Raw genomic sequence first — 15842 nt, forward strand, 5'->3', positions numbered from 1 at the left:
AGTTGTAATGGTAAAAAAGTTTTATTTTAATATACAGTTATATATTATATTCTTTCACAATTAACTTTATTTTGCAAATTGGACAACCTTTGCATTAGCCCTGATGTATTCACATCCAATGTTTATCCTTAGAACTGTAAGGTAAATCGTCTGTCACTATTTTATCAAATAGGTTTAACAGACATTTGTTTTTATTGGAATTTCCAGGTTTGTATTGAATACAATGCTTTCTTTAATTGGCGTTTTAAAAATTACTTTTTATTTCTTAATAAAATCACATCAACATAATATTAAATTTAAGATCAAAAGGCTAATCTTCGTAGATCCATGCTTGGCAGGCAGGAGTCCAGGACACAAGATCCTTCTCATCAAACCACAATGCTATTTCCTTGTTGGCTGATTCAACTGAGTCTGAACCGTGAATTATGTTCCTGTAAAAGGTAAAACACAATAGGTTAGTACCAACAATCCAGAATACAATTCTGATTTGCCAATATATTCACTTAAAACATTACTTAATATTTCGTGATTTTTCCATCCAAAATTGAAAAAATGAATTATGGCCATGCCAAATTGCAAGTACTACATTGGTTGTAACAGTGGTTAGAATGAAAATAAACATTAAAACAAAGATTTAACTAAGCTAAGTTTTTATAATTACTGTAACGAATTAACCCTTCCCACGCGGCAAACGGATATATCCGTTAGGCCAAATTTTCACTGAAACGTGGTAAACGGATATATCCTTCAAAGTCTATTTTGTGCTATTTAATAAATTTTAGTTGCCGTGGAATCCGCTAGAGTTCAAGGGAGTGCTGAATACTTGTTCCGAAAAGCAGATGTTACAGTTTGAACCTCAGGCGCGTCGCAGTGGTGGGAGGGCGTGGCTTTGTCCCTCGTGGCGCGATTTAGCCTCAGTCAGCGGCGAACCATTATGCGGTAAACGGATATATCCAGGCACGGCGGCATATTTTAGTGTTTAACGCTGTTTTGCCATATTTCCTTATTTACTGTTCGTGTTCCTGTTGTATTTAGCATTATATTATCTTTTAATTTTGTTAATACTTTATTTGTTGTGTCGTTATATGCCTATATTGTTCTATGCAATGGCGAATCCTGACAATTTTTTGTAAAATTTGAAAATTTGTTAAAAAATATAGGGATCTGATTATTTTGTGATACTAAAAAATAATACAGTACTGTATTATTTTTTATTCCTAATAGCCACCACTAACTAAAAAAAAAATTAGAGTTGGTAAAACGTAAAACAAAAATTTAAAGTTAATTACGCGTTATGAGTCAAAATTGAAAGATAAATTCCGCGTGGGAAGGGTTAATAAGTGTTTTAGAATATCACCGATATAAACAAGAACTCATTTTATATTAGTGATTGTTATTATTTTTGTAAACTTCAGAAGTAACAATAATTATCAGATAGCTTGTATAACTAAATATTTATTTTATTTACATATGGCTGAAAAGCTATAATTTTTGACAATGTAAATGCCTGTATTGTTTTGTACCTGTGTGAGTCAATATTCTCTGATCACTAAAACATTGATATGGCTTCATAGAGTAAGAAGAACCAATCCAAATATCAATACCGGTAGTTTTCATTTGTTTAATTTAATTTTATTAAACATTTAATCACAAAAAGTACTTGCTCCGCCGGCACTCGAACCCAGTTTTATTAAATTAGGCTATTGCCACTTATACAAATTTAATAAAAAAATGTAAACAAAAGTCATTTGACAGGTATTTGGTCTTCCGATCGTATGTTAGTTTGGTTATTTAAACGCATATGTGACAGATACGGCCAAATACAATATAATTGAATCGTAAAAAGTAAGGGCTCTGTGGTGTAATGGTAGCACATTCACCCGACAAGTGAGAGATCCGGGTTTGAGTGCCGGCGGAGCAAGTACTTTTTGTGATTCAATGTTTAATAAAATTATATATATATATACACACACACATACATATATATATTTCTATGGTGGCGAGATTTGAGAGGAACTTGTGAATTGGCAAAGTTGCGATAAAAATTCTTGGGTATGTCTGTTACATCTGCTGCCACGGAGATCCTATAGCACTTTCGGCTGGATGCGCAGCAAGGAGAGAAACAGGCCTACATCTCAGAGGACCACAAAGTTAACATGTCTTGTATACAATTGGAAATTCATGCATGGAACGCCTAAGTGCAACCTCCAGAACAAAACTGATGAGACTCAACAGAGTAGACAAGACCAAGGAGAAGAAGGCACTGTATTCAGTGAAGAACAAGTGGTACGCCTAGAGGTGGAGGGAGAATCAGAACTGTCATTAGAAACTGAGCCAGACCTTCTTGACACTTCATCGGAAACCATTGATGAAGAGAAAGACCTAAGTAATCAAACATTTAACAAATTTACTTTTTAACCTATCTACAATATGTAGATTTAATCCGATCTTTATTGTAGATAAGTTTAAGAACCTATACTCATAATAATTCAATAAAAACAAAAGACCTAAAAGTTATTGTCACTCTAAATTCTTTTCAAAATTACAAAACCAACACTCAAGCAGTAAATCACAGTTTTCAATTCCTCTAAAAATTCTATGAAGAAGTAACAAAAAAATTTCATATTTTAATATAAATAAATATATATATATATATATATATATATATATATATATAATATCCTACAATTTACATAGACACCCTATATATATATATAAAAAAATGTATATATATATATAGGGAGATATTTAAAAAGTTATTTATAGTTGTGGTCCCAAAACCTCCATTATTAAGGCCTATTTATATTTAAAATGGATAAATGTCCAGGCATTTATGAAATTTGGGAATTTGCCTGTGCCCTGGGCATTTTACATCACTATAAACAACTGATGGCTACAACAGTTTTTCTATCACCCAAATTAAAAACTTTAGTTACACAATGACTAATATTAATTATTGCTACTTTTCTTGTAATTTAAAATAACTGATATTATAATATAGTATGAAATGCTGAAGACTGTACCATATTCAAAATAAAAAGTCTACATGTAACAAACTATTAACAACCAACCTGCCAGTCTGAATGCAGTAGTCGCCTCTGATTGTACCAGGGTTGGAGTCCTGAGGGTTTGTGGTTCCCAATAGGAATCTTCCAGTCTTCACTACATTAAGGCCTTCCCACACCTAAAGAATGAATGGTGATTCAAATCAAATACAACTCTACAAAAAGCACAAGAATTACTAAAAAAAATTCCTAGTTTCATTTCTGAACACTCCACATGATAAATTTCTCCGCCTACTATTGTTCTATCCTGTATAGTAAGCAGGTTTGGAGTGTTTTAAAAAATTTAGCTGGTGGCTACAACTGTCACAGTCTTTATCAATGAATTGCACAAACTTTATTTTCTGGTTTTGATAAAATATTGATTATTTTGAGATTTATTACTTGTATCAAAACTTAAATTTAAAATCAACGTACAATTCGGCACTGAAAGTAATTTTTTATTTGTTTACGTACGCCCTTAAATTTGGTATAAAACAGAATTACGGGATAGTTTTAAATTTCAGACTTTTTGAAGCATTACAATTCTTTTAAAATTATTTACAACATGTGGCATAAATTTAGAGCATCAGTTCATAAAAAACGTGTTGTATAACACATTAATGGTTGACCTAAATTAAAGTGCTTACTTGGGTCAAGGTAAAAAATAGCTTTAAGTATATCAGGCACAGGATAAAACAAAGTTTTATGGAGTTCTTAGACTTAACTTAAAAGTTCTAACTTTTGGATTCAAACATGACCAAGGAATTAGTAATGAAGCCATCTTCACTGACAACATGGAGAACAATCACTGGTTTTCTTTTACTTACAGGGTTCTTAAACTCTTAGATTTTTGTTTTATGTCCAGGTTTTACAGACCTCAGAAATGCTGTGAAAATAAGTTCAATATATATAAAATTTTATAATCCGCTTTACAAAATTCTTTAATTTCCTTAAATAATTTAATCTCATATTGCAAATAAAATTTTATATTAAAATCATCAAAATAACTTATTGCTTTTTTTCTGTGGTCTCTTTTGTTTTAAGGAATAATGAATTTCTTTGCTTCACCTGGAGAATTCTTACTTTCTTTCAACACTGTAATACATGTGACAATTTCCTACAAGCATCTGCCACCTTTGAATCTGAGCTGCTTTTCTAACATTCCGAGGAGCTGTTTCTCCATATATATATATATATACATCTATTATATAAAAATGAATGTTTGTCCTTTATGGAATCGTAAACTATTTGACCGATCATTACAAAAATTTGTATGTATATGTATTTTTCCACGAAGAAGGTTTCTATGCTATGTCTATTGATGTAACTCGCCTCCAGGTGGCGTTGCCAAAGATAATAGTTTTCAAAGCGCCTGCACATTATAAACTGCAATTATGGGACAGTTACGAATATTTAATAGCCAAACACTATTTGAAGGCGCTAAGTATGATGTATATTTGTCTTGAAGATAAATTTCTGGTTAAACTTGAAGCTTGAGTGTTAGACCACTTTATAATATACAAAAAGTATATTATTAAGTACAAGTATACATTACATTATATATACATTACGTATACATTATTGGTATATTAAGTACCATTATTATTATTGTACAATGGCTATAAACATATACAGATTTTCTTGATCGTGGCAAAAAAGCAAACTCTACATCAGCGTTGGAAATATAATTTACTTGAGCCAGAAGTGCACATACACGGGTAACGCTTATGAAAAGCGTGCGGAGCTGCGGGAAACAGCTAGTTTACTATAAATGTTGTATATTTTTCCGCATGCATGATTATGGTAACTTTCTTTTACATTTTTGAAACTGAAGCACTTGCATTGTCCATTTTAAACACTGATATTTATGCTTTTAGCCACATTAGTACACACTTCACTTGTGGAGCAGACGGAACTGACTGACTGTGCTAATGGGATGATCACTTTATGCAACATTTGTCCATTGCACATCCAAGGCCCGTTTCACGTCACTATAGCGAACTATACAGAATTACATTATAGTCGTTCATGATTTCTTACCATTGGAACAACAGGTCCAGAAGACATGTACTTCACTAAACCAGGGAAAAATGGCTTGCTGGATAAGTCAGCATAGTGTTTCTTCAATAGTTCTTCAGTAGGCTGAAACACAACATTTAATTATGTATATTGATACCAACATAAGGAATAATATGTTTGTTCATATTATTTAAGATAAATTGATCATATATAAGTTTTTGAAGGTAACTGACTATCTGTGAAGGCAATAAATGTGTAAAGGCAGCACAGTGATGTTGAATCAAATATCCAAGAAAATCTTTTTCTAAATAAGTAATGTGATATTCAGTACTTTAATATTACTCAGAGGACACTATTTTTTTTGAACAGTTTCACTGATACTATTACCTAAAATACTATATTATTAGAAAGAAGAGACTTTATTTGATTTACTGTAAGAATTAAATTGTTATTATGATAATCAGTTTTTATTTGGCCTGCCAAAAGAAAGAGATCTCAGCAAGAAGTGGGCCACTCTGGCCCTATCTACTTTTTTAACCATGCGATACAAGTAGATTTAAGATTAGGTTATCATAAATATTGTTAATAGTAGAACCAAAGTTCAGGATGGTGCGCGCAAGAGAGTGCGTTGCCGGCATCCCGTCTCCACTATGACTCTCCTTGTACTTGCGATTCAGCCGCTTCGGACAGCCGCACGTGGTGGTCTAGAGGCCCATTAAATGGCTGGGAGCACAGTGGGTCGGGGCAACTCTATATTACCACGGTTGGCGGTAATCTAGCCTTTACAAGCGCTGACATGATCTGACCTTGAATTTGGGTAGGCCTACTATCTCGAGGGATGTTTATCTTTAATCACTAGAAAAGAAGGGTGGTGCTGAAGGCTCCCACAAAGCCCACAGGGTCATTCCATTTCAAATCAACCTATAAAAAACTAATTTTGGACCTTAAAAAGATTTTGGCAATATTTGTTTGTTTGTAAGTTTGTACTTGCTAAGACTTGTTAAAATGCAAAGTTTTACATTTTTCTGCCTTCAGGTTTTTGAGTGACAGGTTTTTAAAACCCCACAGGAAGGCAGTTTTTAGTCATATCTCAGTATTTTCTAAACACCGTAATTAAAAAACTATTAAACAGCCATTCTTTTATAACAGACACCTCAGTGTTAAAAATGAAATAAATTTTAAAGTTAGTTTTTAAGACATATTTATGTTGTAAAATACTTTAATTTACCAAATCCAAAGAAAATAGTATAATAGAAGATGTATATTTATTTTTATTCTAGGTTAAAGTTGCCTGTTGATGAGACAGTCTACTAATAACAATAATCTAGTTTTTAAAACAGCTGATTTTACCTAGTGTATAAGTGTTTCTCAGATTTGAGGTTAGAGAGAGGAAGCTTGGACATTTTACATCAATTTGAGCTGAATTTAAATAAACTTTGTAAGTAAACAAGTCCTTATTTCCAATAATTCTGACGTATGTCACAGTGTCACATACGTAACAAGAAACATGAACAAGTTTAAACTGCATCTCATCTAGAATGTTGACATGGATAACATTTTGTAAAAGTTAAGGTCAAGTTAATGATTTGTTAATATGATATTTTTTATTTTATTTTAAATATTATTCTTTGGCAAGTAAACTGTGTTACGTATGTGACACATCAAAATGTTATGTATGTGACATATTAAGTTATGATACAAAAACTGTCAATTTGAAGAAAGAATTAACATATGAAGTTAGTTAACCTAGCCTATCTACCAAGTTAATCTATTTATTTGTTTATTTTAAAGCCTCCCAGACTGATTTATGTACAAAAAATAAAAGGTTGGCATAATGATAAAGTTTATAGTTTTGCTTGTGTTAGTGATGATTTGAAGCATTGTAAGAACTCTGTTTGGACATTTATAAAAGTTCTTGTAAAAGAAAATTTAATCAAATAGCTCCAGAAATAAAACATTTACATATATTTTCTGATAACTGTGCCGGCCAATTTAAAAGCCGGTACACTTTGTCAAATATTTGTTTTGAAGAGGAAGACTTTGGTATTGCAATGAACTGGAATTTTTTTGCTTCCAGCCATGGGAAGGAGGCTGTAGATGGTATCGGAGGGATGGTAAAGAGGATTGTATGGAGAGTAGTAAAGGGTCGGAAAGCTTTTGTTAATACCCCAGAAGATTTCTACAGAGTGGCATTGGAAAAATGCAAAGAAATTCGGCTATTGTTTCAAAGGAAGAAATAGATCATAATAGAAAAACATCTTGAGGAGAGATGGGGTAAAATTCATCAAATAACTGGTATTCAAGCAATGCACCACTTTCAAGCATATAATGATCACAAGATACTGAATTAGCAGGACATCAAAATCACTCATGCTTAAAGTTGACATTAAGAATGAAGAATATGACGCTACAAAAACTGTTTAACCCGACGACGGCTACACTATGAAGATGTTTACAGTGATGAATCTGATGATGATAAGTATGAGAGTACTGGAAAATGCACAGATGGAGACAGATAAAGAGCCCATTATCAAACACTGATAGAAATGTCCAACACCCAAATCCTGGTGACTTTGTATTAGTGAAATTATTAAGTAATAAAATGAAAGAATTTCGCTACGTAGCAGTTTGCCAGAGCAAAGTAAATGAAGATATTGTAGTCACTTTCTTGAGAAAATATGGGAGGATACTACACTGTTTTAAAATTGATGAAAATGATGAAAGGCTCGTGGCTACTAAAGACATTATTCGGGTGTTGGAACAACCTACAATTAAAAACCGTTGAGTTCCTGTACTTTATCAGTTTCCAAAAAACTGTACATGTTAAAGAATGTGGAACTATGTTCTGTTAGTTTTACTTAGAACAAAAGTGTACCCAACTTATTTAAAAAATTAATATTGTAGAAATAGTTATAAGGAACCTTAATATACAGTATGTGTGAATTTAGTACCTAAGTTTTATTGTAACGTTTTCTATGTGAATTGATAACAGTTACCTATTTTGTTGGTTCAGTTCAGTTGTAAGGATATCAACTTTTAGATAGAATAAGTTATTATTTTTATCATAAATAGTGTTTCTTGGTACTCTAGTTATACTTGTCACATACGTAACAAACAACCTGTCACATACGTAACAAACAAATCACAAATTTTTAACAAGTATTCAAAACATGTTGGTACATTGATTTATTAAGAGTTGTACGTAAATTATTAATTAGGAATGCAATTAATTTCATTTTAAATTTTATTGAAGGAAAAAATTAACAGAATTTTACCATTATGTACCTAACACTCTAGGATGAGTGCCTTTCATGTCACAAACGTAACAGCCATAAAAAACATGTATTGCTTGGAAAATAATAAAAATTCTTGTGCCCAATTTTGTATACTTTTGAATTAAATCACCTTCTTCTATACACTGAACTGTGATAAATGTATTTATATAATTTTACTTTATTTATATTTCACCATAAATGTGTCTAAGTGTCACATACGTAACAAAAGAATGGCTGTAAAGCTAAAGAGCACAAATTTGTGGCATTTTTATCCATTTTAAATGCCCTTTAATTTTATATATCAAATGACTATATTTACAATTCTTTTGAATTCTCCCAAAAAATGTTATTGCAAAATCCAAAATAATCACCTTCAAAGCAAAGAAAACTTTAATACAATTATACAAAGTTTTAAGCAATCTGTAAAAAAAATGCTGTTTGAAAATATTAAACTAATGATTATTTAATTAAAAGAAAGAAAAAGATAGAAATCTAAGTTGATTTAATAATTACCTTTTCCTGTGTGATCTCAATTAATTTGCCATTGTTAATTGTGCACTTTGCATCTAGTTGATTAAAAATTAAAAAAAACTATGTAGTTTTACATTTGTGTGTGAAGATGAAATTTGTGTGTACTCAAGATTTCAAAATGTTAGATTTCACTAGTATATTATGGTTAGTTTAGGTAAGTTTTTAGTATTGTTTAGACCTCTCAAGCAATTCGTTATCAGATCCAGATGTTTAATATGTTACTCATAAGTAACCTACTATCTCCAGGGATGTTTTTTATTTGATGCCATCAGTGTGTGACGGCACTGAGGTATTAATATCAACCCGTTCAATTACTAGCCCTTTTACAAGTTAAACAAAAGTATGTTAGTACTGTATGATCAACAGGCAGTCTTTAGAAAGTGAGAAACATGCAGATTAATATTAGGAGTGCATTAGTAACGGCAGCGACAGACTGGCAATTCAACTCGATATTTCGAACCTCGAGTTCGAACGATTTAAACAATCCAACCGTTCCGAATGCAACAATCTCAATCGTACAGCTCTACAGCCCATGACAACAAACAACTCTCCCCTAAGCCCATGACAACATCAACTTTCTCTCGTCACTGAGTAAAGTCCACATCTGTGCCTATTGTTCGTGAATTGCATGAAAACGAAACAAAGGCCAAATGGAGTGAACAGTTTTAGCTCAAGATATTTATACAAATACATTGCCTAAAAAAAATCAAAACTCCTGATTTTCTACAAAATACAAGCACAATTCCCGCCCTATTCAAGGCAGGTAAAATTCAAGCATAATTCCCACTCTTCCCGATTTTCAAGGCTGCTGGACACCCTGAATTAGATTATGTTGAATTATTTGAGATGAGAAAGTACAGATGACAATGGCTGCAGTATATGTGGCCACCAAGACAATCAAATCAATTATTAATTAGAAATATCTTAACTGCTGAATATAAAGAATATAAATATATTTGACCTATTGATGTAGATAATTAATAATTGCCAGCTGTTTCTATTTTACAGAACAACAATATTGTGTAATACAATCTTAAAAGCCTATAACTTAAATTGGTTCAATATTATTGTTCTAAATTAATTGTAACAAAGTAAACTCATGTTTATGGTATTTGATTAATGGGCACTTGAGATGGGAAATACTGCTGTCTTTAACCTTTTACCATTCAAAATAATACAATTAGCTGATCCATCCTCGATATTAGCATCATGCTGATCTGAACTGACCTTACTAAATTAATTGCAAATAAACTGAGTCGGACTAAATCTACATGTGTGACACTATTAACACATAGTATACAAAAATTTAACCAACACACTATAAACACTATAACATAACATTTAGACTGATAGACTAATAATAAACTGGTTATTTCAAATGTTCACTGTACAATACAATAATTGTTTATTAGGTATACAAAAATTTAAATAACTCATGGCAATGTAATATTTAGACTAGTAGACTACTTATAATTAATGATAACTAAGGTCAAACAAATGAATGTATGAAGAATTAGTGGTTTGTTTTCATTTTTCCAGAAATAAATGAGTAAATGTCCGTCTCTATTTTCTTTTGTTCCCTGCCCATCCCGCTACCAGCAATCAAGTTGTTACTGAAATAACGGGGTATTGCTGGTAACAAGTTAACAGGTTATTACTGAATAACCCGGTTACTGATGTTATATACCATCCTTCTATAATGACCGGAAAGGCTATAGTATAAGCTGTCACCAACACAACCGGATAGTGATTATCGATTTTAAATATCGATACTATTGTATACGTTTGTATTCATAATTAAGCATTGTCAACTTTCTTTACTTAGACTACTGCTGTCGTGATTTCGTTTAGGAGAAGGCTAGCGGGAATGAGAAGAACATTAGTGATCAATATGCATAATATCAATTGGCTCATAATGTTTTTATAAACACTGAGCAATGTTCTAAATGACTGCAAAAATCACTTATCCTATTAATTGTGACACATGTTAAACAATCGTTACTGATTTATGGAAAGTCTATTTTGTACTAAAAACAAAAGGTTATGACCATTTTACTGTTAACCAAAATACAAACTTCATAATCTATTAACTTCTGCAAATACCCAAACTATAGAACGAAATTGGTATTACAAAAAATCTTTAAAAGCTGATCTCTGAAATGAGTGCATCACCAATCATATTGCAGAATATATTTCGACGAGAAATTTTGATTATTGATGGTGATCCATTCGAGCATTTCTTAAATGCTATCAAACTCATCTTCCTTGTAAAGTAATAGTAGCCTACTACACAGCTCAAGAGTATTTTAAATACAGTTTAGTGATTTTATACAGTTTAAAAAAGAAATTAATTTCTATTACATATAAAAATATAGCTTCTGTATATTAACATTTTTAAAACCTAAAACTTTATTTAATTCGGCATCGTTCAAAACTTATTCAAACATAAATAATAATAAATTTGAAATTAAAATGTGTACTATTGACTAATGACAATAAGAACAGTAACATACGTGTCTTTTTTGTTTAACAAGTAGTCACGTTTATCCTTAACCATACAATGTTTGGTACTTTGGGATTATACCGACCACACCAGTATAAAGAACACAAAAATATAAATTTATAGAAATAGACATGATAGAAAGAAAAAACAACTCTTTAATTGCAAAATTACAAACTTACAACCATTTCCAGGTATTGTGATCGGTATTTTTGTCGCTGTTATCTTATCTTTCTCGAGAATCCCGATTACGGCAGGCCGCGCGGCATCACATGATTTGCACTGTACATAATTGCCTTTCCATTACAATTCAATTTATATTTCTGATCAGCCCCTCTAGAATTTGATATTTTACTGATAGGTACTATCTCGAGGGATGTTTTTCTTTCCTTGAAGCCCGCGCTGACGGCCGGAGGCACTCGCATTTTGGGTGGCGGAATGTGATCAAGAATAAAAACAAGTTTTGAGTGTTTTTTCAATAAAGAGTTGGGTAGGGTCCAATAAGCGGACCCGGTTTTTTATATCGAAGAATATAATCATCGATACCTAATATTCGCATATCGAATCATAGACTATCAATCGATATAAAAGTAATAACAATCATATGTTTAAATTAAAACGTGAATTTAATGATAACAAATAATAAATGAACATAACCAAAATCAGGGAAACTCATAACTTTAACTAAATGAAACAGAACGAAAACGTTTTTACTAAAGTTGTGTCCACCATTACCTTCTTTTTTTGCATCTGAAGATGACCATGTTAGCTCCTCTGACAGTTACATTTGTTACCTTTCCACAAATATCACATAATGGATTCTTAGGTACTAACCCAACATCCTGAAGCCATAAAAAACATATTTTATCGTCTTTTAAAGCAATTTCGTGAAGCTTCCTAAGATTGACGGCCATTTTAATACACAATGTTACGTGAAATTTAAAATATTACCTTGTATTATTTGAAAGTGTTTACAGCTGTTCATATAGATTATTTAAGTTGTTAAAAATAATTCATCAGTATCGATTGATTATATCGATGGTTATGATTAAGTAATATCGTTTGCCAATTTCGATATAAAAAACCGGGTCCGCTTATTGGACCGTACCCACAGAGTTTAGTTTTAGTTTGGTAATGTTTGTTTTTGTTGAATTTTTGTGTTTGGAGAAATGTAGAGGTAAAACACGGAAGTACAACAAAGCGACGAACCAGCTGAACGGGCGGCGAGACTCTGCAATCACGTTATCTACTAGACCGCTCGACTTTGACCTCTGTCTGAGGATGGGGAGGGGTTTGCGATAAGACAATTCCTGTTTTATATTGACGAAATATTGTTCTACGCTAATCTAGTAATCAGTAGAAGCAAAATGTCAAATAACGATTCATGTCTGGGTGTGGTCGGTATAATCCCAAAGTACCCAATGTTTTGTTGTTAATATATACTAAATTGTAAATTATATTAATATTTATGCACTAATTTCCAAGATTGAAAACTATCAAATCCACATTGATCTTTGAAATATCTATTACTTTGTTTGGTCTGACATTTTGTCTTTGGCTGGTCATGAATATCGATAATCATTATCTGATTGTGTTGGTTGCTCATTATGCAACCACCAGAAGCAAAAATGGCGATGTACATGTGTTATTTATGTCAACACTTTTATCCTTAAATATAGTAAAAAGTGTTACGTTTTATAATCGTAGCCTAGATTGTTTTTTCAGTCACCATTAAATAATTACCAAGATATAAAAACAGCCTTACTATACTGTAATTTAAAATACCTATAAGAGAACTTGGTTTCAGTAGTTACATAATGAGAATTCATTGTGAATATAGATGATTTGATTGTTGTGGTGGGCACTTAATACTGCCCCAAAGTCTTCGGATGCACCAACCCATATTGCTGGCACAAAGAGAAAACCATCTTCTAGGCTGCCTTACACTTTTAATCAATTGAATATGTATTAACACGTTCAATGCGGTTGCGGTAGATCTACTGCACGGCTGCCTCGCGACAGGCGCGCATGACGTAGATCTACTGCACAGCGCCATTGTTTAGAAACCCAGTCAGTGTGCTCTCAGCACTCGTCGTGTATGGTTGTCCGTTTTGCAGCAGCGAACGTGTTAAGACACAGTGCCACAGACCAGTGTTAATGCATGTACGGTAAACTTTCTTAAACATTACCTATAGCTTTCTGGCATACAATTTTCATATTAACCCTTGCCGAGCGGCATCCGTATATATGCGCCAGCTGGCTGCCACGCTGTCGCCATACGTTACTTTCAACGTCACCTACTACGTAGCAGCACTTGTAAATGTAGCACTAAACACATAGTACGCCTTTCTGTTTAGTAGGTAGCAGCACGTATCAATAAACCTGTGTGTTATTTGTTTTCCTGCCTTTTCCAATGCGATCATTGTAAAGTAAACAAACAAATAACTCGTGATCAGCGATTCTGAAGTAACCTTACATTTACATTATGTTTATTTCAGCTGTGTTATATGTGTTGTGTTTTTAGTTATATATAAATAATGTAGAGACTCTAATGAAGGAAATTAGTGACAGTAATATCGGATGTGTCGTGCCTCGCTCATCTTGGTGTCATGACCCCCGCCAGTCCAAGGACGCTACACTACCTACACGTTCACCACAGCCATTTCAAGAAAATATATTTGAGTTATACTGACAAATAATATTATTTCTAAGCATATAAATATGGGTAATCAAAATATAGGCATTGTAACTTATTCATATTATTGATTCAAAAATATCAAGTTTGAATTATTAATTTTTGTAAATATATAATTAAAAAACATTGTATATTCTTTTTTCGTGAAGTTATGTAATTATAATGTTAAAACAAAAAAGAGAATTTAATAAAAAAAATATGCGTGGTTGTTTTTCAATCTTAATATGCCGCTCGGCAAGGGTTTAATTAGGGCCTAGGCTTACTTTTTAAGGAACACATAATCATACTAGTTAGGAAAGAAATTGAAAATGACCTCTTCCTCTTTCAACGTTTTACAAATATTACAACTCTGGTTAATTTCATACTGGTACCTTAGCCTTCCAAAATAATTATGTTAGCCACAATCTGCAGAAAATTAATCATATGCTTAAAAGATGGACCTTAACCCCTATAATTTCTTATTAAAAGAAACTTCCACACAAAGCACATCAATATAGCGTAATAAAATAAATTACAATGCTGTAAGCTATCATTGTGTTAAGACATTCAATGGAAAAATACGAACAGTTTCATTTTTAAGGTAAGGAACGTGTCTTTCAAGTAATTTGATTAGTATAATCGACTTACCCAGGTAAATTTCAGTGCAACGAGCTTAAATCCTTTAGTTTCAAATCGTTTAATGATTTTTCCTACTAGTCCTCTATGTACGCCATCGGGCTTGACCATAATAAAGGTACGCTCCTTGTTTGCTGCCATTGCTGGAGAAAATAAAGAATAAATTGACAACAAAGTACAAACTACCATACGAACCGGCTCCCCACTTCGGAAAGAGAGACAAAATTTGACGGAAACTCTAGAGAACTATACTTCCTCCTCCCTTCTCTCCACACGTAAGCATTTTCCAGTGTAACCACATACACAAAACGAAATTCCCCATCCTGTAATAAATATTCTAGTAATGTAATCTCTAAGCCAATACGTGTTATAAAAGTCAGTATATAACAAACGGTTAAAGTTGTTGCATATCAACATTAGAATTCTATTATATTATATTATATTATTTAGTTTCTATTATCCACGAACACTGTTTCAAGCGTTCAACTACCTTGATGTGTGAGCTGATTAAACTATTAACTATAGTTAACGTTCAACATTCATGATTTTATTTTTTTAATACCCTATGAACAAATTTTATTGTTTGTATATGCTAATAAAGCCATCTTGTCACCACACGTATAAACTAAGATGCTCTCATCCGTGAAGATTATACAGAGTGTTTATAAAATGGTGTCACAAACTTCTGTGGGTAATAGTATTCACCATTTCAAGCAAAGAATGTCATATAAATATATGCCGAGAAATGTCTCGTTTAGCCTCAAGTCGCCATTTTGTATTTTTCATAAAAAAATATTATCTTTAAACTAGTAAAGCTAAAAAAATTGAAATTTTGCACATAAGTAAAAACTGATCCCTCTCTACAGCGACATGTTTGGTGCTCTTGAGTTGCGCAAGCGTATCTTTAAAGTAGTCTAATCGTGTTCGCTTATGCGTTGACAGTCTTCTTTGATAAATGCACTGTTTAAATGATTATAAATATGAATAAATAGTTAGTAACCTATGCTTTTTTATAACTATACCGGTTTTTGGTAATTTGACTTGAACAATTTTAAACAGACGTCATTGTGGAACGGATAAAAGGATTTTGTTAATATTTTATTTTCAAAAAGGTCTACCAAAGGTTAATACAATTCTTAAGTTTCATAACTTTATCTTAAATG

The 15842-nt window shown here is 32.2% G+C and overlaps 1 protein-coding gene across 1 annotated transcript; it reads right to left on the reverse strand.

Moving 5' to 3' along the window:
• Nucleotides 1–236: 236 nt before the first annotated feature.
• On the reverse strand, nt 237–14918 carry LOC124365068 (nucleoside diphosphate kinase). The gene is made up of 4 exons (XM_046820993.1): nt 14692–14918; nt 5085–5186; nt 3072–3184; nt 237–431 (listed from the first exon to the last, which is right to left on the reverse strand). The coding sequence occupies exons 1-4, from the start codon at nt 14866–14868 to the stop codon at nt 311–313; spliced, it is 513 nt and encodes a 170-aa protein (XP_046676949.1). The 5' UTR covers nt 14869–14918; the 3' UTR covers nt 237–310.
• Between the last annotated feature and the right edge of the window lie 924 nt (nt 14919–15842).

The sequence above is a fragment of the Homalodisca vitripennis genome, chromosome 1, assembly GCF_021130785.1.
Source record: "Homalodisca vitripennis isolate AUS2020 chromosome 1, UT_GWSS_2.1, whole genome shotgun sequence".
NCBI lineage: Eukaryota > Metazoa > Arthropoda > Insecta > Hemiptera > Cicadellidae > Homalodisca > Homalodisca vitripennis.

Bases quoted from the DNA above. Each gene is read 5' to 3' on its own strand.
- LOC124365068 (XM_046820993.1), bottom strand. From the start codon at position 14,868: ATGGTAGTTTGTACTTTGTTGTCAATTTATTCTTTATTTTCTCCAGCA. The intron at 5,187-14,691 runs GTAAGTCGATTA...GTTGTGTTTCAG, and splicing joins TTGCACTGAAATTTACCTGG to CCTACTGAAGAACTATTGAA. The intron at 3,185-5,084 runs GTAAGAAATCAT...TTCATTCTTTAG, and splicing joins CTGGACCTGTTGTTCCAATG to GTGTGGGAAGGCCTTAATGT.